At 42.7% G+C, this 25,659-nt stretch overlaps 1 protein-coding gene and 1 non-coding gene across 6 annotated transcripts; both read left to right on the top strand.

Moving 5' to 3' along the window:
• Positions 1–6,294: 6,294 nt before the first annotated feature.
• On the top strand, positions 6,295–25,282 carry ZBED3 (zinc finger BED-type containing 3). Of its 5 annotated transcripts, XM_043470709.1 has the most exons (5): positions 6,296–6,506; positions 7,829–7,882; positions 11,316–11,472; positions 19,053–19,168; positions 20,376–25,282. In XM_043470709.1, exon 5 carries the CDS (start codon positions 20,390–20,392, stop codon positions 21,014–21,016), a length of 627 nt encoding a protein of 208 aa, XP_043326644.1. In that variant the 5' UTR covers positions 6,296–6,506; positions 7,829–7,882; positions 11,316–11,472; positions 19,053–19,168; positions 20,376–20,389; the 3' UTR covers positions 21,017–25,282. The 5 variants fall into 5 exon arrangements, with proteins under 5 accessions (XP_043326645.1, XP_043326646.1, XP_043326643.1 ...); XM_043470710.1 differs by lacking the exon at positions 7,829–7,882 and having other exon boundaries at positions 6,295–6,506; positions 19,058–19,168; XM_043470707.1 differs by lacking the exon at positions 7,829–7,882.
• On the top strand, positions 11,077–11,213 carry LOC122444476. Its single transcript, XR_006270303.1, has one exon. It is a non-coding gene; the product is annotated as a small nucleolar RNA SNORA47 (small nucleolar RNA).
• Positions 25,283–25,659: the final 377 nt, after the last annotated feature.

Below are 25,659 nucleotides of genomic sequence, written 5' to 3'. Positions count from 1 at the left end.
CCACCCTTATAGCAGAAAGCGAAGAAGAACTAAAGAGCCTCTTGCAGAAAGCAAAAGAGGAGAGGGGAAAAGTTGGCTTAAAGCTCAACATTCAGAAAACTAAGATCATGGCATCAGGTCCCATCACTTCACGGCAGATAGATGGGGAAACAGTGGAAACAATAATAGACTTTATTTTGGGGGGCTCCAAAATCACTGCAGATGGTGACTGCAGCCATGAAATTAAAAGATGCTTACTCCTTGGAAGAAAAGTTATGACCAAAATAGACAGTTATGACATATTAAACCAACTAGTTATGACATATTAAAAAGCAGAGACATTACTTTGCCAACAAAATTCCATCTAGTCAAGGCTATGGTTTTCCCAGTAGTCATGTATGGATGTGAGAGTTGGACTATAAAGAAGGCTGAGCACCAAAGAACTGATGCTTTTGAACTGTGGTACTGGAGAAGACTCTTGAGAGTCCCTTGGACTGCAAGGAGATCCAACCAGTCCATCCTAAGGGAAATCAGTACTGAATATTCATTGGAAGGACTGATGCTGAAGCTGAAACTCCAATACTTTGGCCAGAACTCCAATACTCTGCAAAGAACTGACTCACTGGAAAAGACCGTGATGCTGGGAAAGATTGAAGGTGGGAGGAGAAGGGATGAGGATGAAATGACTGGATGGCATCACCAATTCAATGGACATGAGTTTGAGTAAACTCTGGGAGTTGGTGATGGACAGCGAGGCCCACCATGCTGCAATCCATGGGGTTGCAAAGAGTCCGACACGACTAAGCAACTGAACTGAACTGAACTGAACTGGTAGCACAGGTACATCCAGAAGCAGCTAGCCTGAGAGACCATTAGACTAGCCTATTAAAGTTTCAGCTAAGCTGCCATTTGGGGAATAATATGTTAAAAGGATGGGATGCGCTCAGCCAAGGTAAATTGTATACATTAAATCAATGATTTAATGGGTTTATGTCCCCAATACCCAGAGTACATGGGTCCTCAACACAGTATAAACTTTCAGGCACCACAAAACCTGGACCCATATTGTATCTTTTAATGTCAGCATTAAAAGTAGCTAGATCATACACTTCTTTCCTAATCCTCAGCTCCTCAAAATATCTGCCAAATTTTCTCTAAGTCAGCTAAACTGTAGGCTTCTGCTAACCACTGCTCTCAGTTCAGTTCAGTTCAATTGCTCAGTTGTGTCCAATTCTTTGCGACCCCATGGACTGCAGCATGCCAGGCTTCCCTGTCCATCACCAACTCCCAGAGTTTACTCAAACTCCTGTCCATTGAGTCGGTGATGCCATCCAACCATCTCATCCTCTGTCGTCCCTTTCTCCTCCTGCCTTCAATCTTTCCCAGCATCAGGGTCTTTTCCAAGGAGTCAGTTCTTCACATCAGGTGGCCAAAGTATTGGAGTTTCAGCTTCAGCATCAGTCCTTCCAATGAATATTCATTACTGATCACCTTTAGGATTGACTGGCTTTGATCTCTGCTCTCACTCCTACAAAGAGAATAATTCTGGGACTCTGACAAAGCTCACACAGCAAAAATACTTTTCCAGCCAGTCTTTCCCACCTTCACTTCCCATTCCTGCAACTCTGTCTAATTTGGGGGCATAAACTTTTCTTCCTCTCTCCCTTGCTCTCTTTTCCATTTTCTTACCTCCTCCCTCATTTCCTTTCTGCCTTCTTCCCTTCAGACACTGCCAAAAATGACTATCTTTAGGGAAAAACTAAGTAATACAGGGAACTGGGACAAAAGGAAAATAAACATAAGAAAAGATTAGCACACAGAAAAGTTTACTATTATGGAACTGGTAGGTAAGTGTCATGAGTTAAACTGTATCTCCCCCTACCCCCAAAATATGCTGAAGTCCTCACCCAGGGTACCTCTGAATGTGATCTTATTTGTAAGTAGGGTTTTCACACCTGTAATCAAGTTAAGATGAAATCATTAGAACAGAGCTTAACCCAAGCTCCATCCTGGTGTCCTTGTAAGAGGGAAAATTAGACACCCCCACCCACCCACCTACACACACACACATGGAGAATGCCACAAAAAAAGCAGAGATTGGAGTGATCACACTGTAAACCAAGGATCACTGACCACCACTAGAACGTAGGAAAAGGCAAGGAAGGATTCCCCCTCTACAGGTTTCACATGAGTACAGTCCTGCTGGCACTTTGATTTCAGACTTTTAACCTCCAGAACTGTGATAAAATACATTTCTGTTGTTTTAAGCCACTTAGTTTGTGGTACCCTGTTACAGCAGCCCTAAGAAATGAATAGCGTAGGCATCTCGTGTTTGACTCTGTCTTCCGAGAAGCTAAAACAAGCAAACAGGCCAACAAATGAACCACAGTGCCCACAGGATTCAAAGGTCTCATTTGTTCATGGGATGCAGAGCTTCCCATGACATGAAAGATCAGAAAATGGTCTTCTCTCTGGGCCCTACAGAAAAAACACTGTGGAATACAGTGGACAACTATAGTCAAGGACATTGTGATACTGGCTCCCAAAATGAATTTTATGTAGCCACGTCCTATAAAAACTACCTCACTGAAGGCATGCATGAACCCAATGGAAAGTTCATTAAAAGCACATATAGGAACCAGAAGTGAAAGAGAAGACATTACTACCAACCTTCAGTTCAGTCGCTCAGTCGTGTATGACTCTTTGCAACCCCATGGACTGCAGCATGCCAGGCTTCCTGGTCCATCACCAACTCCCGGAGCTTGCTCAAACTCATGTCCATTTACTCAGTGATGCCATCCAACCATCTCAGCCTCTGTCGTCCCCTTCTCCTCCTGCCTTCAATCTTTCCCAGCATCAGGGTCTTTTCCAATGAGTCAGTTCTTTGCATCAGGTGGCCAAAGTACTGGAGTTTCAGCTTCAGCATCAGTCCTTCCAGTGAATATTCAGGACTGATTTCCTTTGGGATGGACTGGTTGGATTTCCTTGCAGTCCAAGGGACTCTCAAGAGTTTTCAACACCACAGTTCAAAAGCATCAATTCTTCAGTGCTCAGCTTTCTTTATGGTCCAACTCTCACATGACTACTGGGAAAACCATAGCTTTGACTAGAAGGACCTTTGTTGGCAAGGTAATGCCTCTGCTTTTTAATATGCTATCTAGGTTGGTCATAGCTATTCTTCCAAGGAGCAAGCATCTTTTAATTTCATGGCTGCAGTCACCATCTGCAGTGATTTTGGAGCCCCAAAAAATAAAGCCTCTCCCTGTTTCCATTGTTTCCCCATCTATTTTCCAGGAAGTGATGGGATCGGATGCCATGATCTTAGTTTTCTGAATGCTGAGCTTTAAACCAACTTTTTCGCTCTCCTCTTTCACTTTCATCAAGAGGCTCTTAGTTCTTCTTCACTTTCTGCCATAAGGGTGGTGTTAACTGCATATCTGAGGTTATTGATATTTCTCTCAGCAATCTTGATTCCAGATCGTGCTTCATCCAGCCTGGCATTTCCAACCTTACAGAAATTAAAAAGAAATACTATGTACAACTGTACATCATCACATTAGATAACTTGAATGAAATAGACAAATTCCTAGAAAGACACAAACTACCACAACTTCCTCAAGAATGAACTGACAATCTAAAAGGCCTACAATCAGTGAAGAAATGGAATTAGTCATTTAAAACACTACCCTTAAAGAAAAACTCAGGCTAAATGGCTTCTTTGTTAAATTCCAAGAAGCATTTAAAGAAGAATACCAATTATTCACAAAATCTTCAAAAATATGAAACAGGAAGGAGTATTTCTCAATTCATTTGTAAGACTGCATTACTCTGACACCAAAACCAGACAAAAACATCTAAGAAAAGAAAGCTAGAGGCCAAAAGCACATAAAGGAAGGATGCATCCAAAGAGTGTGGTTCAGGTCCACAGCTCTATAATTTCAAGTCTTTAAAGCAACATCCATAAGTAATTTTCTCAAACTGGACTTTTGATAAGGATTAACTAGCAGATTTGAAAGTTATAATCTCTGGCAAGAATCTAGAGAGTTAATATTCTGCATTATCAATGGAAGTCCTCGTGCTTTGCCAACTTTCAGGGCAGCGGACAGAAACGAGATCGTATCTGTTTATTGTTAACAGCATGATTAAAGTCAGGGAAACTGCTACCACCAAAATAAGAACTAAAGAGTGTTTTTCTTGCTGAAATTTGAACAAAGAGTATGGGGCAAGGGACATATATTTTATAATTTGATTTAAACTTTAAAACCAGAAGAGATTTCAGATTATTAGAAAGTTTAAACATTTAATTAAAAACTAACCCTGAATATTCATTGGAAGGACTGTTGCTGAAGCTCCAATACTTTGGCCACCTGATGTGAAGGGCTGACTCACTGGAAAAGACTCTGATGCTGGGAACAGTCACTAAACTACTGCGTCATTTTTAAACCTGGGCAGCACAAGTCTGTTGCTTGTGGATCTGGACACAGAAAAGACAGGTTTCTCTCCTCTGAACTTAAAAAAATATATCCAAATACATCTTGTGAGTAAAATAAACATAATTCCAGGAGACTAAATTCTGCTCTTTTTCAGGTCTTGGTTAAATGTTGCCACTTTCAAGAAGATGTAGTTGTTCTCAGTTTAGTGTGGCACAGGAAGGTCTCCTCTTACAATATTTTTCACTTTCTTCCTGGAGTTCATTTGTCTGTCTCACTGGAGTAAAATCTTCTTGAGGGCAGGAATGTTGTCTAAATAGCACTAACTAGAACTAACAAAAATACCATGTGTCTCACTATATGGTCAAATGGATTTTTAAGGTACACAAAGTGATAAGATCTCTTGTTAAAAGGATCATCAGGTACAATAAGCTTTGTAATTAAATTTTGTAATTAATTAATTAAATGATGAATAAGAGATAACCTTTGATCTGATTCACTTATACCAGCAATTATTATTTTAATCAGATGTCCACAGTGGTAAGTATGGCCATCTTTTGGGAGAAAAGTAGTAACCTAATAGCTAATCTTCACATTGCAAATTATCCCCTTGAAGACATCCAACCAGTTTCTTCTTCTGACACCATTCTTGGAATGATAAGGAGAAATCCTATTAATGGATTGTTAATAAACTCTGGTTTACGGAAATAATGAGGTTTAAAAAAATTACTTGAACCAAAGTATGTAAAATGGATTCTATTATTGTAACCAGTTATTTGTTGTAGTTGAGTTGCTAAGTTGTGTCTGACTTTGTGTGACCCCATGGACTGCAGCACACCAGGCTCCTCTGTCCTCCACTATTTCCTAGAGTTGGGGGTCAAATTCCTGTCCATTGAGTTGGTGATGCTACCTAACTGTCTCATCCTCTGCCGCCCCCTTACCCTCTTGCCCTCAATCTTTCCCAGCATCAGAGTCTTTTCCAATGAGCTGGCTCTTCACATTAGGTGGCCAAGGTATTGAAGCTTCAGCAACAGTCCTTCCAATGAATATTCAGAGTTAGTTATTTACTCAACTTCTCTTAAAAGGACAATACAATCTCTGCCCATTGTCACGTGACTGGCAAGTCTTTATAAGAGGAATATACCTTCTGGTCCCACTGACAGGCTTTGTCAAGTTAACTTGCTTTGGTCGACAGAAAGTGAGTAGAACTGAAGCCAGCGGAACTGAGGTATGTGGAATGTGAACTGTTTTGTTTTAGGAGCAGCACGCGCCAGTGGTTTATAAGAGCCGATTGTTACACTTCCAGAAACTTGGCAAGCCACTTGTTAAACCATTAGTAACCCGAAGTCCTTTGTGGTTGTGAGTATTTACATCATGGAAATAGCAAACACCACAAATTAGGACGACTCCTCCCTCAAGGTGGTTTCCAGCATACCATCAGCATGTCCCCCCACAAGCTGATCTTTCAACCTGGAGCCTGGAAGCCAAAACAGGGGTGGAGCAGAGCCAAAGCCGCCTGCAGCAGATGTAACTCAATTGAGAAACGGATCTTTGTTTTTGTAAATCACTGAGCTGTAGGGGTTGTTTGTTACCTCAGCACAATCCACCAAAAACTGACTGACACACCACGCTAACATTACTAGGCTTTCGTGAACACCCGTGAGCCCTACCTTTATCTGTCCAGACTTTAGTTCAGGGCATTTCTTCTGACATCTTGTGGCTTCACACACCTTGAACCTGAAAGGATGAAAATTACACTCAGAGACTCAAGCCCAGGAACCCAGGTCTTGGAAGATGAATATAAAGATATAAAAGTGTAATTATACTTGTAAAAAAAATCACTGACCTACTACATCCTTTTTAAACCTGGGCAAACGCAAGTCTGTGGCTGGTGGACTTGGACGGTCTGGGAGTGGTTTCCCAGCCCTTCCAACAACAGGTCCTCCCCCACGCCCCTTCCCAGCCAGGCTCCCGAGAGCGCTGTGTCTTTAAGGGGGACGCGCGAGCTTTCCGCCCAGGACGACATGTCTGCGAGGGGCCCGGAGGGGCTCTGCCACCCCGGACTCCCGGCCCACCGCCCGCTTCCGAGGTGACGAGGTGAGTGTGGGCGGCCAGATCTCCGCGGCGCGCGCCCACGGGGAGACTGGGGACTCCCGCGGCGGGGGCGAGGCGGGGGGCTCCCCCGGGCCTGCCGGCTGGAGAAGTGAGCTGGGGGCCGACCCCGGGCCCGGGGGGCCGCCGGCGCTCGGACACCGGGCGCGCCGGGGGCCCGCATGCCCTCCGCAGTGGTCCGGTCGTCCTTATCGTGAAAGATGCGTCTGGACCCGGGATTCTGCGTAGAGGCCTCCTGCAGTTTCTTTGTGCACCTCGTTTTGCTCCGTCTCTGCCATCTCTCGTCCAGAAAAAAGTTATTTAGGAATATCGAAAATAATGTGCTCTTCCCTCATTAAAGTTGCCTAATTGTAGTCAGGACAAAAAGTGGGGCCCTTTCTCTAATTGAGACTTTCTTCCCAATTTGGCGAGAAACTGAATGCAAGCCAGATGCTCAGACAAAGACCCCGTGCTCAAACAAAGGGATTTTCTGATCTTTCGGAACAGACAGGAGCAGTTTGCTCTAATCACTTACGGTAACCTAATGCTCGAAGTTTACCAAAGTTATTTTTCCCTCCTTGAAAGAAAAAAATAAGTACCTGACACCATGAGAACTTCTAATTAGCCAAGACTACAAAGATAATGGTTTTTAAGAGAAACTGTTGTAGAAATTAGCTTGATAAATTGCCATAATTAGGGTAATCATTTAGTGCACTTTTCATTAATGTAATTGTTTGTATACTTTTTTGGACTAAAAATAGCTTGAGGCAACTGACAATGAAAAAGTATACAATAAAGTATGTAAAAGTCAGGAGCCAAAACCAGGTAATTAAAATCTTTCTGTGTTACCAAGATCTTGAAAGTAGGACAGCATTAACATCCCTCTAATTCATTTAAATTATGCATTTTACAAGATTAAAATGGATCAGCACCCTTCTTTTTAGGAACAAATGTATTAAATAAAGTAATGTAGGCCTGAAATGAAGGTCCACTTTAGGGAAGATTTTTATTTAAAAAACGCGTTAATAGGGTTGCTTAGCCTTTTAGCTAATGGTAGAGGTATCTCAGATTTTCGTTTATGACATTTAGACAATATCTCTGTATACCAGTTAATTAGTTGTGGGTCCGTACAGTTTTTGCACTCCATGTGTAACATTTTTCTAAACTTTTTCACTTAATTCCATAACCAATGTATCCATCCTTTATAGTTTGGAAGCATTTTTAATTCATTTAAGCCTTCAGCCTGCTGACTACAGCCTAATTTTTCTAATTGTCTGGATATGTTTATAAATAGATTAATACATGGTAGTAAATTAATATTTCAACAGAGATGGACAGGTAACAGATGAATTGTGGTCTCCTTGATACGTCAGTTGTCACAGGTAATTATTTGTATTAATTGTTATATTCTGCTTTGATTAAAGTTACTGGTGGATAAAAATGTTTTTAGTGTTTCCACACAAGTCTGTGTGGCTTTCACATTAGAGTGAATTTCTCACTTAAGATCCAGCCAGGCTCAACCTACACATACTTGTTTATAACTCTGCTGGATTAATCCACCTAAAGTGATTAACCCTGGATGGACAAGCAGAGCTTTAATTCATCTGTTATTTCCTTTTGAGAACATTGCCTGGTTCTTTGGCCTTTGGCTTGCCTGATATTTTGTATGTGTAAAGCTTAAGTATAAAATAATAAAATTAACATGGGTGGCTTACGGGATGATTCTCAATGTTATAGTCATTCATGGTGTATTTACACCATTATTTACACAAACTATTCATCCAGGTTCTGATCTCTTCCCTTATTCTCTATATTGGTATTCTGGGAGATCATACTGAGAAATCTGGGTTTTAATCTCATAAGTTATTAAAAGAATACAACTTCTTCAGAGACCATCAAATGCAGAGGTAATTAACACAAATGTCTTATCTTCCACCAGCTTAGACATCACCCCTTCCAATTAATAGATAATAGAATGAAAACTCGTCAAAGGAGAATTCAGAAGCATCATACCACCAACACTACTTTTTCCTTTTTCATAAAATAACTAAAGTCTACTCTTTTTTCCAGTTTTTTTTTTTCCTGCCTGAAATTGGATTCAAAAATTTCCACTGTTAATTTCATGCTAGCAGAGCTTTTACTTAGCTTGAAGAAATTTTATTTAAAATATGAGCTTGGAAGCCAGATTATACAACTAAAGAACTGCAGCTTTATTTTTTAGATTCAGCTCTCTGATGATGTGTTTTAGTAACTGTTGTACCCTGGGCAAGGTAGGGAAAGGATGTTTAAGCAGGGGTGTCTGCATGAACGTTTGTGTTAGGGTCCCAAACCCACCCCTCCCCAGTCCTCATGAGTGAACACTGCTCTGACCTTTATCATGGGCATTAGCATGTTGAAGCATCTCTCCTCAGCAGATGGCAGGCTTCTGGAGGGCAGGGACTATGTGGCTCTCCTCTTGGCATCCTGGGTGGCAAGCACATGCCTGGCCCTGAGCAGGTACACAAGAAGAGTTTGAATGAAAGAGTGGATGTAGTGGACCTAAGTCAATGGACCTAAGTCAAATAATCACTGTCACTGGCATATTTCTGATAGTTTAGGAAAAATTGTTTAGGAAAATTGTTTAGGAAAAATTGTTTAGGAAAATTGTTTAGGAAAAATGAAGAAAACTTTTAAATTTTCATTTTCTTCTTTTTACCTAACCATATCAGTTAATAGATATTTGGTTTTGGGGGGTAATCAGTAAGGACGAAATGCATATCACAGGACTCCTGTGAACTAGGCCTTCCTATATTATCTTCTACCTTGCTATATTATCTTCTACTTTTCTATCTTATCTTCTACTTTCCTATTTTGCAGGAAGATCAACTGAGGAACTGAAAATAAATTTGGTTGATGATGGGGAAATGGATCTATGATTATTTTTAATTTGCCTTTTGTATTTAAAAAAAAAAATCCTCAGAATTCTTCTTACTTAAACTACCTCCTCTATTGTATACAAAATGTTAAAAGAGAAAAACAGCACTGCCTTTTAGCCATTAAGATCTTCAGGTGAGCATGTGTGAGCAGTAAATACTGGGAGCTTCCTTTTGTTTATACTTGGAAATGATAACGAGCACTGGTGAGTCCAGTAGTGACATCACTTGCATTATCTGATTTCAGCCACCTGTTTATTAGGGGCAACTAATCTCACCATTTCCCCTGACAGATGGGGAGATGGAGGACTCACATGAGCTGGGACTAAGAAGCATAAGATCAGGCTCATTTTGTTTAATGCAGTGTCCCCTGAGTGCCTGCCCTCTGCCGGGGAGACGAGTGAGGTGGGTGCCCTCCCATGGCACCACCCCCCCCACTCTCTGGATAAAAGAATCTCCTTTTGCCCAGGCAGGGGACATCGAACTACCCGCTTGAAGCTAGCTCACACACTGGGACCCCTCCAGGGCCAGATGGCAGCATACTATACCCCATGGGACTGTCTCCTCCAGCCTGCAGAGTTAAGGCTACCTAGGCCTGCCTGACTCACATGCTTGAGGACTGTTTTATACAATTATTATTTATACATAAATATAAATATAGACTCTGCCGTATACATAACTCTGCCTAAATGGACACATGACCACCTGCACGCTTCCTGAGCGCCCTTGTCTTTACTTCTTCCCCTTCTCCTTTCACATCAGCTGCTACCCCCTCAACCCATTGTGTGTCTCCTTATTTTTCTTTATATATATATGAGAAATCTTTAATCTGTGTACCCTATACAGATCTACTTATTATTTAATACAAGATCATATTGTACACATTTTTCTGCATCTTGCTTTTCTTCCTGAAACATTATTCCAGAAATCTCTTTGGCAGAGCTCCAATCCAGTCTTTTTAATGGTGGCATAATATTCCCCAGGGTGACTATACATTATTTACCCAGCCATTCTCCTGCCGATAGGCATTCCTTTGATTCCAGTCTTTAGCCATTCTAAACAACTCTGACAAACTCCTAATACATATTACTTTACATATTGGTCCTTTTTAGTTATACAGAACAGACTCCCAGGAGTTGGATCCCTGATTATATGTGTTTTTAATTAACAGAAATTGCAGACTGCTCTTCCTAAAAGCCTTCCCATCTCCACTAGGAGCGCATGAGTATGCTCTTTTCTCAGCCTCTCTTCCAGCTTTGGCTGACACACCTCTTCATTTGTGTTAGTGTGAGGGATCTAACAACAGACTTAATATAAGTGACGTTGTGCATCTTTTCACAAATTTCCTGGCCATCTGATTTTGCTCTAGAGTCACTCACATCTCTGGCCCATTTTTCAGCTGGCTTGTCTGTTTCTTCCCAGCTTGTAAGAGCTCTTGGTGTATTACAGTTGTGGCTGAAGATTCTAAGACTTCTCTTCCGAGCCCAGCTGATGGGAGTGTCTCTCCCTCTGCCCTATAGGGATGGTTGAAATGAGCCCAGGGCTGGCATGGCAGAGCTAGGAAGGCTCTCCTAGGAATGGTTGGTGGCCACAGTTACTGCTGGTCACTCTTTAGAGACTGAGTGTTAAAAGAAGACCCTTTGGAGAGGGAACGTAGCTGTTGTCGGAGGATGAGAAGGTGAGGCAGTTCCGAACCATGCTGCCTGCCACCGGCTGAGACCTCCGAGAGCGAAGGCCTGCAGAGGCAGAGGAGGCCCCTCTGCCGCCCTCGGAGGGGCAGCGCTGTGCTGGCCGACACTTGTGGTTTTGCTTGTCCCTGGCTCAGATAAGCACTCCACTAAATCCAGAGGGTTAAGTCATCAAAATCAGTGCTTCTGACCCCTGTTTCCACTTTGCATCTTAGAACTGACGGCACTCCTGCATGTGGCGCTCCTCTGGGCGCCCCAGATTTGGAAGAAGCCCAGAGACATCTTGTAGGGAGATAAAGCGTGACAGTAATTGGCCACCTCCGGCACTTGCAGGGGCACATCAGTAATAATAACTCTCAGACTTCGGCACAGGTATGAGAATCTGAAGCTTACGTACCATTTTCAACCCCTATCTCACAAAAGCATGCAATCTCAAGAATGCAAAGCAATAGTCTTGATACTATACAAAAACTTTAAACCTCTTGATCTATAAAGTAAATATAGGGACTCATGGTGAAAGTCACTCAGTCGTGTCCGACTCTTTGTGACCCCATGGACTGTATAGTCCATGGAATTCTCCAGGCCAGAATACTGGAGTGGGTAGCCTTTCCCTTCTTCAGGGGATCTTCCCAACCCAGGGATCAAACCTAGGTCTCCTGCCTTGCAGGCAGATTCTTTACCAGCTAAGCCACCAGGGACTCATAGTACTACTATTTTCTATTATCTCCACTTTTATGCATTTCTAGTAGTAAAAAAAGGTGGTGTACTCTGGAAAGATAAGATTCTAATTTAGAAGAAATGGAATTCTAAAAAAAGAAATGTAGAAAAAAAATTTAGGTAAAGTTAGATTACCAAAAAAAAAAAAAAAAAAACCAAACCAAAAAAACCTCTAAAACTAAAATCTGGCTCTGTTTACTAAACATCATGTTTACTGACATTAAAAATGTTACTCTTGAAGGGGGTCTATAACTTCCCTTCTCATCCCACTGCTTCAGCTTTGGGGGTTTAGTGGTTTAGTAAATCTCTTGAGGGAAATTTAGCCTTTAATTTCTTAAGACTTTTTATACTAATTGTCCTATTCAAATCAATGCCTATTATATCAGAAGATATGTGAATAGATATTTCTCTTGTTAAAAGAGGCCTGGTACTTAGGTTTTTTGATGATTCTGGTAAATTTGGTTTTGGTTTTTGTTAAGTCAAGAGATAATGTTAAATATCCTGCCTAATCTCAGAGGAATTATTTGGTGGGGAAAAAAACAAATGAGACTTAGAAAACTATACTACATCTGTAACAAGCAACTGAATTGAAAGCTTCGCTAAATACTGTTATTAAAGCAACCTGTGGCGCCCGGAGTTGATTGCTGGGAGCGCGGCCTGGCTGTGGTCGGGGACGCCATGGTGCTGGCCTCCGCAGTGCGCATGCTCTGCATGCCGGCTGTGCCCCGGGGCTGCTGAGCGCCCAGCCGACCTCCACACCCCAGGCCCATGCGGGCCCCAGCTCCCTCCAGGGCTTTCATTTGTTAGTTTCTGCTGTGAGGAAGTTCAAGGATGAATGAGCTGGGACAGCTGAGGCAGGAAGCCAAGCAGCTGTGGGATCAGATCCGGAGCTCAAGCCCCGAGCCTTTGGAGTGGGGGCACTGACTCCAAGACCCTAGACTATCAGAGAACTAACCCTGCTGCTCCTGCTGCTAAGTCGCATCAGTCGTGTCCGACTCTGTGAGACCCCATAGACGGCAGCCCCCAGGCCTCTCTGTCCCTGGGATTCTCCGGGCAAAAACACTGGAGTGGGTTGCCATTTCCTTCTCCAAATAGTGAGAACTCACAAAGGAAGCCACTTGAATATAAGACCCAGCATCACCCACCCACCCGTAGCACCCTGTGCAGGACACCTCATCTAAACAACAACAAAAAAATACAAACCAGATCACCAGCAGACAGGATTACCCCCTCACTCAGCCTTGCCCATCAGAGGAAAAACAACAAACAAAAACTCAGCACAAATCTCACCCTATAGGAAGCTTACACAAACCACTGGACCAACCTTAGGAGGGCAGAAACCAAAAGGAAGAAAGAATTCAACTCGAAGCCTGGGAAAAAGAGACCTCAAACGTAATAAGTTAAAAAAAAAAAAAAATAATGAAAAGGCAGAGAAACACTAGGCAAATGAAGGAACAAACTAGAAACACAGAAGTCCAAATAAATGAAGAGGAAATAGTCAAACTACCTGAAAGAGAATTCAGATAATGATAGTAAAGATGATCAAAAACCTTGAAAACAAAATGGAGAAAATGCAAGAATTAATTAACAAAGACCTAGAAGAATTAAAGAATAAACGTGCAGAGACAACACAATTAATGAAATTAAAAATACTCTAGAAGGAATCAATAGCAGAATATCTGAAGCAGAAGAACAAATTAGTGAAGTGGAAGATAAAATGGTGGAAATAACTTCTGAAGAGCAGAATAAAGTAAAAAGAATGAAATCCAATCAATCAAATCCAAGAGGCACAGAGTCCCATATAGGATAAACCCAAGGAGAAACATGCCAAGACACATACTAACCAAACTAATAAAGACTAAACACAAAGAAAGAATATTAAAAGCAGCAAGGGAGAAGTAACAAGTGACATACAAGGGAAACCCCATATGCTTAACAGTTGATCTTTCAGCAGACATTCTGCAGGCCAGAAGGGAATGGAAGGATATATGTAAAGTACTGAAAGGGGGAAATCTACAACTATGATTACTGTACCTGGCAAGGATCTCATTCAAAATTGATGGAGAAATAAAAAGCTTTCCAGATAAGCAAAAGTTAAGAGAATTCAGTACCACCAAACCAGCTTTACAACAAATGTTAAATGGACTTATATAGTCAAGAAATACAAGAGAAGAAAAAAGATCTACAAAATCAACCCCAAACAATTAAGAAAATGGCAATAGGAACATATATATCAATAATTACTTTAAATGGATTAAATGCTCCAACCAAAAGACACAGACTGGCTGAATGGATACAAAAACAAGACCCATATATATGCTGTGTTCAAGAAACCCACTTCAGACCTCAAGACACATATAGACTGAAAGTGAGAGGATGGAAAACTATATTCCATGCAAATATGAAGAAAAAGAAAGCTGGAGTAGCAATCCTCATATCAGAAAAAATAGACCTTAAAATAAAGAAGTTACAAGAGATAAGGAAGGACATTACATAATGATCAGGGATCAATCCAAGAGGAAGACATAACAATTGTAAATATCTATGCACCCAACATAGGAGCACCTCAATACATAAGACAAACACTAACAAACATAAAAGGAGAAATTGACAGTAACACAATAATAATAGGAGACTTTAACACCCCACTCACAGCAATGGACAGATCATCAAAACAGAAAATTAATAAGGAAACGCAAGTCTTGAATGATACATTAATGAGATGGATCTCATTGATGTCTTCAGGACATCCCATCTAAATGCAGAATGCACCTTCTCAAGTGCACATGGAACATTCTCCAGGATAGACCACATCTTGGGTCACAAATCAAGCCTCAGTAAACTTAAGAAAATTGAAATCATGTCAGGCATCTTCTCCAACCACAACGCTATGAGACTAGATATCAATTACAAGAAAATAAGTATAAGAAACACAAACACAAGAGATTAAACGACACATTTCTAAATAACCAACGGGTTACTGAAGAAATCAAAAGGGAAATCAAAAATTTTCTAGAAACAAATGACAATGAAAACACAACAACCCAAAACCTATGGGATGTAGCAAAAGCAGTCCTAAGAGGAAAGTTTATGGCAATACAATCCTACCTCAAGAAACAAGAAAAACATCGAATAGACAACCTAACTTTACACCTAAAGCAACTGGAGAAAGAAAACAAAAAAGCCCAAAAATTAGTAGAAGGAAAGAAATCATAAAGATCCAAGCAGAAATAAATGAAAAAGAAATGAAAGAAACAATAGTAAAGATTAATAAAACTAACAGCTGGTTCTTTGAGAAGATAAACAAAATTGACAAACCTTTAGCCAGACTCATCAAGGAAAAAAGAGAGAAGAATCAAATCAACAAAATTAGAAATGAAAAAGGAGAGGTTACAACAGACAGTGCAGAAATACAAAGGATTATAAGAGACTATTATGAACAACTATATGGCAATAAAATGGATAACCTGGAAGAAATGGACTGATTCTTAGAAAAGTTCAATCTTCCAAGATTGAACCAGGAAGAAATAGAAATTATGAACAACCCAATTACAAGCACTGAAATTGAAGCTGTGATCAAAAATCTCTCAAAAAATAAAAGCCCAGGACCAGATGGCTTCACAGGAGAAGTTTTAGAAGCCATCCTTCTAAAACTCTTTCAAAAAATTTCAGAGGAAGGAACACTTCCGAACTCATTCCATGAGGCCACCCTGATACCAAAACCAGACAAAGACAACACAAAAAAAGAAAACTACAGGCCAATATCACTGATGAACATAGATGCAAAAATTCTTAACAAAATTTTAGCAAACAGATTTCAGCAACACATCAAAAAGCTCATACACTGTGATCAAGTTGGGTTTATTCCAGGATGCAAGGATTCTTTAATATATGCAAATAAATCAATAGGATATACCATATTAACAAATTGAAAAATAAAAACCATATGACAATCTCAATAGATGCAGAAAAAGCCTTTAACAAAATTCAGCACCTATTTATGATTAAAATTCTTCAAAAAATGGGCATAGAAGGACCCTACCTCAACACAGTAAAGGCCATATATGATAAGCCTACAGCAAACATTATTCTCAATGGTGAAAAATTGAAAGCATTTCCCCTAAGATCAGGAACAAGACAAGGGTGTCCACTTTCACCACTATTATTCAACATAGTTCTGGAAGTCCTAGCTATAGCAAGCAGAGAAGAAAAAGAAATAAAAGGAATCCAGATCAGAAAAGAAGAAGTAAATCTCTCACTGTTTGCAGATGACATGATACAACCCTAAAGATAGTATCAGAAAATTACTAGAACTAATCAGTGAATTTAGCAAAGTTGCAGGATACAAAATCAATACCAGATATCACTTGCATTTCTATATACTTACAATAAAAAATCAGAAAGAGAAATTAAGGAATCAATCCCATTCACCATTGCAACAAAAAGAAATATCTAGGAATAAACTTAGCTAAAGAGACAAAAGAACTATACACAGAAAATTGTAAGACACTAATGAAAGAAATCAAAGATGACATAAACAGATGGAGAGATATTCTGCGTTCCTGGGTAGGAAGAATCAATATTGTGAAAATGACTATACTGTCAAATGCAATCTACAAATTCAATGTGATCCCTATCAAATTACCAGTGGCATTTTTCACAGAACTAGAACAAAAAATTTCACAATTAATATGGAAACACAAAAGACCCCGAATAGCCAAAGCAGTCTTGAGAAAGAAGAATGGAGCTGAAGGAATCAACCTTCCTGACTTCAGGTTATACTACAAAGCTACAGTCATCAAGACAGTATGGTACTGGCACAAAAACAGAAGACCAATGGAACACAAAAACATAGACCAATGGAACAAGATAGAATGCCCACAGATAAACCCACACACCTATGCATATCTTATTTTTGACAAAGGAGGCAAGAATATACAATGGGGCAAAGACAACCTCTTCAATAAATGGTGCTGGGAAAACTGGACAGCTACATGTAAAAGAATGAAATTAGAACACTTCCTAATATCATACACAAAGATAAACTCAAAATGGATTAAAGGCCTAAATGTAAGGCCAAAAACTATAAAACTCTAAGAGGAAAACATAGGCAGAACACTTGATACCATAAATCAAAGCAAGATCCTCTATGACCCACCTCCTAGAGTAATGGAAATAAAAACAAAAGTAAACAAGTGGGACCTGACTAAACTTAAAAGCTTTTGCACAGCAAAGGAAACTATAAGCAAGGTGGAAAGACAACCCTCAGAATGGGAGAAAATAATAGCAAGAGAAACAACTGACAAAGGATTAATTTCCAAAATATACAAGCAGCTCATATAACTCAATGCCAGGAAAACAAACAACCCAATCAAAAAGTGGGAAAAAGACCTAAACAGACATTTCTCCATAGAAGACATACAGATGGCTAACAAACACATGAAAAGATGCTCAGTCGCTCATTATTAGAGAAATGCAGATGAAAACCACAATGAGATATCACCTCACACCCGTCAGAATGGCCATCATCAAAAAATCTACAAACAATAAATGCTAGAGAGGGTGTGGAGAAAAGGGAACGCTCTTGCACTGTTGATGGGACTGTAAATTGATACAGCCACTATGAAAGACAGTATGGAGATTCCTTAAAAAACTAGGAATAAAACCACCATATGACCCAGCAATCCCACTCCTAGGCATATACCCTGAGGAAACCAAAATTGAAAAAGACACATGTATCCCATTGTTCATTGCAGCACTATTTACAACAGCTAGAACATGGAAGCAACCTAGATGTCCATCTACATGTGAATGGATAAAGATGTGGTGGTACATATACACAATGGAATATTACTCAGCCACAAAAAGGAACACCTTTGAGTCAATTCTGATGAGGTTGATGAACCTAGAACCTATTATACAGAGTGAAGTGAGTCAGAAAGAGAAAGATAAATATTGTATTCTAACACATATATATGGAATCTAGAAAAATGGTACTGAAGAATTTATTTACAGGACAGCAGTGGAGAAACAGACCTAGAGAATAGACTTATGGACATGGGGAGAGGGGAGGAGAGGGTGAGATGTGTGGAAAGAGTAACATGGAAACTTACATCACCATATGTAAAATAGATAACCAACGGGAATTTGCCGTATGGCTCAGGAAACTCAAACAGGGGCTCTGTATCAGCCTAGAGGGGTGGGATGGTGAGGGAGATGGGAGGGAGGTTCAAAAGGGAGGGGCTATATGTATACCTATGGCTGATTCATGTAGAGGTTTGACCAGTGAGCCAGAGAAGTTGCTCAGTCTTGCCCAACTCTTTGCGACCCCACGGACTGTAGCCTACCAGGCTCATCCATCCATGGAATTTTCCAGGCAAGAGCACTAGAGTGGGTTGCCATTTCCTTCTCCAGGGGATCTTCCCAACCCAGGTCTCCCGCATTACAGGCAGATGCCTTTCCATCTGAGCCACCAGGGAAGCCCAGAAAACAACAAAATTCTGTAAAGCAATTATCCTTCAGTAAAAAAAAAAAAAATTTTTTTTTTAATCAACTTGTTTTTTCTGTTCTCATCTTTGTCTTCAGTCATCCCTAGTTGCCTTTAATGAAAGATTCTGGAACTTCACCATCTCCACTGCTGCTGCTTCAAAACCTGGCAGAAGGAGCACCGGCCATCTCACTGGCCAGTATTCTCCCAACCTGGCCTGAATTTTCCCCATGAAATAGGTTCTCAGGAGAGCTCCAAGTTGTTCTCATTATCATTTTTTAAACTTCCAAAGCATATTTGTTGAGAATCATACATTTGACCCTTTGTGAAGTTATTTTTTTAAAGAAGAAATGTCACCTTTTCTATCTCCCTCCTTATTTGATAGGTCATCACACTGGGAAATGCTTTCTTTATAGAAAAGACCTTGCAGTGGGAGGCACTGTGTTGTGTTTGGACCCCTTTAACTACAACTATTTGTTGGACCAAGCAAACACTATTATTTTTTTCTTCCTTAATTAAAGGAACTGACCAAGCTTTTTATCTTGCAAATATAGAGAGAGGGCCATTTAGTTGGGATACGCAGCACGGAGAACTAATTTTATTTGTTTTATGACTGGAGCAACTATGAGAGGGTTGGGAAATGACCAGCAGAAGGTCATAGCACTGGCTAGTATTTCTAGTGTCTACGCTTAGGGCTGTTTAATTGAATGTCTTTTACTGGTTGCCTGTCTTCTGAATTTACTCCTAGCACAGCTGATGGTTCTTGAGATCTCAGAAGTCACACTACGGTGTTTCCACCTGAGAACTTGGGTTGGCTGGAAACCCTGAGGCAATGACCGAGACTGCCCACCGCCTCATTTAAAGGTAAAGTTTAGAAAACTGCCTTGTATATTGCTGTTTTCTAAATGAGATGTACATTTTAATGACTCTTAGGACAATATTCTTATAAGCACGTGGTTTTAAAAATCACAAAAAGAAAGATATTTTTATCTTGAAAACAGTTTTCTCTGAAAGCTTTTTAAAAAGCTGCTCAGTCCTAGCACTTAACGTCTAAGAAACAAAATTTTCATTCCTAAAACTTTTTCCCCATCACTTCCTTCCTTCCATAACACTGCGAGAATTCAAAAGGGAGCCTTGCTTTTATTCGGAAAAGAAGGTCAGTTTCCTTTAAAAAGCATAAAAGAGACTAGTTAAAAGTTATATATATATATAAAGCACTTTTTAAACTTATGGGAAGCTTGTTTTCCCAATTTTAGTCTCAGTACTTGTAAGGATCCAGTGAATTTCGAAGACTCCTGGTTAAGAAAAGAAGGCCTAGGCATCTTCAACATTTTTTTTCTGAGTAATTAACATGCTGAAATAAACAAATGAACATGCATACTGAGAAAGATGTTATTTCTCAAGGGCACTTGCTCCTTGGAAGAAAAGCTATGACCAACCTAGACAGCATATTAAAAAGCAGAGACATTACTTTGCAAACAAAGGCCTGTCTAGTCAAAGCTGTGGTTTTTCCAGTGGTCATGTATGGATGTGAGAGGTGGACTATGAAGAAAGCAGAGCACTGAAGAATTGATGCTTTTGAACTGTGGTGTTGGAGAAGACTCTTGAGAGTCCCTTGGACTGCCAGGAGATCCAACCAGTCCATCCTAAAGGAAATCAATCCTGGGTGTTCATTGGAAGGACTGATGCTGAAGCTTTGGCCACCTGATGCAAAGAACTGACTCATTGGAAAAGACCCTGGTGCTGGGAAAGATTGAAGGCAGGAGGAGAAGGGGATGATAGAGGATGAGATGGTTGGATGGCATCACCGACTGGATGGACATGAGTTTGAGTAAGCTCCGGGAGTTGGTGATGGACTGCATGCTGCAGTCCATGGGGTCACAAAGAGTCGGACACGACTGAGCGACTGAACTGAACTGAGAAAGAAATGCAAGTGACTCTCCAAACTACAGGATTTTATCAGTAGCGAGAACGAGGCATGGCTTCTTCACAGGTTAAATCTAGTCCTAGAAGTGGTGTGTTGGAGCGGTGTAATTTTGCGGTCGTCTTAATCCTGTCTCCCTCGGTGCAGGTGCTGCCTAAAGAATGAGGAGCGAAGAGCCGGCCGTGACCATGGAAGAGACCGGCGGGCCGGACGCGGCTGCGGGCCGCCTTGGGGCGCCGTACTCCGAGGCCTGGGGGTACTTCCACCTGGCTCCCGCGCGCCCCGGCCACGCGGCGGGCCCCTGGGCCACCTGTCGGCTGTGCGGGGAGCAAGTGGGCCGCGGCCCGGGCTGGCACGCGAGCACCCCGGCGCTGTGGAAGCACCTGAGGAGCGCGCACCGGCGGGAGCTGGCGGAGAGCGCCGCCCGCCGCTCGCCACCCGCCGCGCCTGGCCCCGTCGGGGCCGCCGAAGGCGACTGGGCGCGCCTGCTCGAGCAGATGGGCGCGCTGGCCGTGCGGGGCAGCCTGCGCGAGCGGGAGCTGGCGCGGCGCGAGGCGGCCGTGGAGCAGGGCGAGCGCGCGCTGGAACGCAGGCGGCGGGCGCTGCAGGAGGAGGAGCGCGCGGCGGCCCAGGCGCGCCGGGAGCTGCAGGCCGAGAGGGAGGCGCTGCAGGCGCGGCAGCGGGAAGTGAGCCGGCGCGAGGGCGCCTTGGCCCCGGCCCCCCCGCTCAAAGACGAGCCCGAGGGGGACCCTAGGGACGGCTGCGTCATCACGAAGGTCCTCCTGTAGGTTTTGGCCGCTCCCACCCCCCAGCTCCACCAGCGGTATTCCTCGTGTGGCCCGCGGAGCGGCGTCTTCAGCCTTACCTGGGAGGGGGATCCCTTGACCCCTCTGCCGAATTGAAATCGCCAAATGCAGGGTCTTGAGAAGCAGAACCAGAACATGCTCGTGGTCCTTTCCGGCGGCCTCCTCTGCTGGTGGCGTGGCGTGGGATCCGCTCAAGCGGCGGTTTTCCTCTGACCGCCTTTGGAAAAGAGTCCACCGGCCCCATGAACCTAGGGCACTTGGAGCCATGGCCATTCTGTGGCTGGTAATTTTGAAAGGACCGAAACTTCCTTATACACCAAGGACTGTCGCACCATGTGCCCGCAGCCCAGGGTAGAGTGTGCATTGAAACGAGGATCAGGCATTTTTACCCCAAAAAGTTTTCCGCACTTCCTAACGAGTAAGTCTTTGATGAGTAGCCCTTGCCCAGCACCAAGTTCTGAACGGGAGGCCGTTTAGTTTCCAGAACTGCTCATTACCCTATCATTCCTAGTGCCTTAGGGAGGCAGTCCTGGAGAAGCCCTCTTTTTGCTCCCCTCCCCAGCTGGCCCCCCCAGCACCAAGCGCTTTGTCTCAGCTCCACCATCTTCCTTCCCCTGTTGGAGGCCTGATGGCAGCTGTGATACATTTCCCCACTTTACTGCCTCACACCTGCCACTTTACTAGCAAGACCTGACCTCAGCGCTCCTTGACAGGAAGCCCCCCGCCCCCGTCTCCTCAGTCCTCACACCTGGGCCAAGGGGAAGGCACCCCCCATCTGAGGCCACCTTCTTCACCTTTACTGGGCCTTTTGTTGTTGCCATGCTAAGTCATGTCCAATTCTTTTTCAATCCCAGGGATTGTAGTCCCCCAGCCTCCTTCCTGGGCAGTCATACGGAGTGGGTTGCCATTTTCTACTCCAGGGATCTTCCCCATTTAGGGATCAAACCCACGGCTCCTGCGTTGCAGGCGGATTCTTTACCACTGAGCCGCCTGGGAAGCCCCATGGATGTCTTACAGAATGTCCGATATTCTGGATTTGTCTGATTGTTTCCTTAGGCCAAATTATGTACTCCTCCTTGGTTCATCTACCCAGAGAGCTACAACAGCCACCTCCGTGCCAGAAACTCCTGACTACCTCCAGCCTTGTGTGTTCTTCCCAGGCCCGTCCTTCATGTTCCGTCCCCTGCAGCGTATCTCCACCTCTGCTGGCACATCCTGCCATTGGGGATGGAAGGGGTAAATGTATTCAACTCCACATCCCCACCCCTGACCCAATGACTGAGAATTACTGGGCTCTTAAAATGTGTCAGGTACATTTACATGTATTATCTCACTTTATTTCCATAGCAGCTCCCTGGGGAGGGGGCATATTGATACTAACACTCCATGCATCTTACAGCTAATGAAACAGAGGGGTTAAGTGGCTTGTACTGGATGACAGCTGGTAAGCAGTAGTGTCAGCAGTCCGGTCCAGTCTCTACCTCCAGACGCCACGTTCCCGGCTGCTGTACTGTTGCCCTGGTTACTCACTCATCCCAGCTGCCACCTGTTTGCGTCCTGATTCCGGCTCCAGGCCGCGCCGTCAGTGACGCGGACACGTGCTGAGCACTCACCGAGCCAGAGGCGCGCAACCATGCTGTACAAGAGTAACTGCCTACCGTGCAGCGACCCCGTGGCATCACTACTCCCACACCCACAGGCTCAGAGGAACTAAGGGATGTCAAGGAAGAGTGGGATTTGAGCAGCAGTCTCGCTGAATCCTAGGCCCCTGATCCATTGGGTCTATTTCTAGTGGCTCAGCCGGTAATGAAGAAGACCCAGGTTCGATCCCTGGGTCAGGAAGATCCCCTGGAGAAGGGAATGGCAACCCACTCCAGTATTCTTGCCTGGAGAATTCCATGGGCAGAGGACCCTGGTGGGCTACAGTCCATGGGGTCACAGAGAGTCAAATACGACTGAGTGACCTTCACTTTAACACCTGTCTTCCTTCTGATGTCACCTGCCCAGCTCAGGGCCCGGTTATCACTCAGCTGGGACTCACCTTTCCATCCTTGTCTTCTCACACTACCACCTACCTGACACTCAGCTTGACCAGCAGAATTGTTCTGACACTGATTATATCACATTTCCTGCTCAAGACTGGCGATCACCCATCTTCTACAAGTGCTAACTTCGTGGCCTGACAGTCAAGTCCCCCCAGCCCTGTGCCAGCCTTATCTGTCCCCTCTTCCACACACTCTGTATGCTTCAGCCAAACTGGACTCCTTGTTCTCCTGATGTGTCCTGTTCTTGGCACCTCTGTGCCTGTTTGCCTCTTAAAAAAAAAAACCCTTCAATCTGAGTATGAAAAGTACCACACATTTTCTAAGAGTAAGCTCAAATTTGACTCTCTACATGAAGCTTTCCTGAATTCCTCATCATTCAGAAATGGTTCCTTACTTCTCTGGACTCTCAGCCTTTCATATCTCAGAGCCCTTAGAAGGCCCTCTGGCGTGTGCCCTCGGGAGCCGGGCTGGTGTTCATTCATCCGGGTCCCCCAGTGTCTCACCTGTGGCAGCTGCTCAACAAATATTGGAGGCGATAAACCCATTCAGTGTGTTTAAGATTTTTTATGAGTTTTCCCACTTAATACAATTATTCCTTTATTTTAATTCTGAGTGGAATTCCTAACAGAAAAAAGAAGTAGCCTAAAAGGAAACAGCAGTAAATTTTTAAAAGCTGTTTAGTCAGTGAACTTTTGAAGTGTCAGTTTGGGGCTGTTTGGTTTGAATCTAATCACACGGCATGTCAATTATCAGGAACACTTTTCTTAAAATTATTTTTTTTTCATTACACAATTAATATAAATGCAATGCCCCAATCTAGGAAGAAAAACTGAAAGAAAAAAAATCTCCCAAAGTCCTGTCATCTTAGTCAGACTGCTATTAACATTTTTTTTTTATTCTTCTGTCTCCTGCAATTTTTGTATTACTCTAAAAATAGTATGTTATTTCTGTTAAGAACTGAAATTTAACTTCTTCATGTGTGTTTATAATTGGGCTATACAATCTGAATTTGGACTTTTAGGAAGGAAAAAAATAGTACAAATGTCACTCTTCAGTTTTACCAATTGTTCGAACCATTAAAATAAGCAGAGTGACTTTTAGAATCTTAACCACTCTTTCAAGAAAGGTGGCTAATGGGTGCGCCAGTCATCTGTTCAGGGGATGGGGAAAGCAATTAGCCTGACTGATGACTTACTACTGGTTCTGGGAGTTAAACACTTTTTACACTTCTGCATTGCTATAGCTTTTTCATATCAAGCATAAATTACTTTTATAATTAAAAATAAAAATTACTTCTTGCAAATGGAAAATCCTTACTATTAGCATTCAGCATATTTAAGATAAACAAAACTTCCCACACAAGAAGTGAGATACCCTGCAATTCCAGAAAAGCCTAGAAGGAAATGCAGTCCAATTCCATCATCCACTCTTAGTGGCTACGATGGCTCACCCGACTCCATCCTCATCAGATATTCTGCCTCTTTGGCCCTGAGGGCTTCTGCTGGCTCACCTGGCAAGCACAAGGGCTACCAGGATCAGCTGGCTGAGCTGGCATCCTGCCAGGTAAGTGCCGGGAGCTGCAAGTGCAGAGGTGGGTTCCGGGGATAGCATCTGTCTCTCTGGCCCAGTCTGCTCACGTTAGAGTTGTCACTGCTAATGGGTGACGGGGATGTGCCCTTCTTATACTGGCAGAACGTCCCTGATTGATACAATAAGCCTTGCTAATAGCAGCAGACAGTTGCTGCCTTTGAGGGCAAGGTACATGGCAAGGTGGATGGCTGGAAATGGGATGCAGAATGCCCTGAATCCAACTCCTGAACTCCCGCCATGATGCCAAGTGATGGGTCACTTCTTTAAGTTGAGATTCGGCAGAGGAGAGGGTGTGGGCAAATCAGGGTAATGACAACCAAGGCTGAGAGAGCTAGGGCTCTTTATGCACCTCAGGTATCATCCTTCGAGGCTGGAGAAGGGAAGGCCTTGCTTAGTTTGGGCTGAATTTCTATTTTAGAAAGCTGTCTTAATGTCTCAGAAGGGATTCATAAAAACTAAGTTTTTGTTTTGCTACCATGGACTTATTGGGGAATTCTGTTTCTAAAGGTTTGATCTTCTTCAGTCCGCTCCTTTGTTTGGAAAATGGATGAAGTGGGCATTAAGGTCCCCTTCGGCTCTAATATACTATGATAACATAAAGTACAGTGAAACATCAATATCTGAGTGAATCAGTTGTTTAGATTTTCCTGTTAATTATAGATTTAGAAGAAAGTGTTTAAATTCACATGTATGTGTTTATTATTAAAAATAACAATAGTATATCACACTTCTACAGAAGTGAGGCACTTAACTCTATGAGATTCACTACCTAGAACTGAAAATGTGTGTAAGCATGCTCTCCCGGTCCTCACAGCACCCTGCAAGCAGAACAGGTATAATCATCTGTGTGTTACTATGAGGCCCCACACTTCAACATGGTGAAATGGCCTACAAAAGACCACAGCTCCTAAGCAGCAGACTGGAGACTGGACCTCAACCCATGAGTCCCAGCCAGATGTGGAACCAAACAGCTGCACCTCCTTCCATGGC

Source organism: Cervus canadensis, chromosome 6, assembly GCF_019320065.1.
Source record: "Cervus canadensis isolate Bull #8, Minnesota chromosome 6, ASM1932006v1, whole genome shotgun sequence".
Taxonomy (NCBI): domain Eukaryota; kingdom Metazoa; phylum Chordata; class Mammalia; order Artiodactyla; family Cervidae; genus Cervus; species Cervus canadensis.
This window is presented reverse-complemented; position numbering and strand designations above follow the sequence as displayed.

Bases quoted from the DNA above. Each gene is read 5' to 3' on its own strand.
- ZBED3 (XM_043470711.1), top strand. From the start codon at position 20,390: ATGAGGAGCGAAGAGCCGGCCGTGACCATGGAAGAGACCGGCGGGCCG.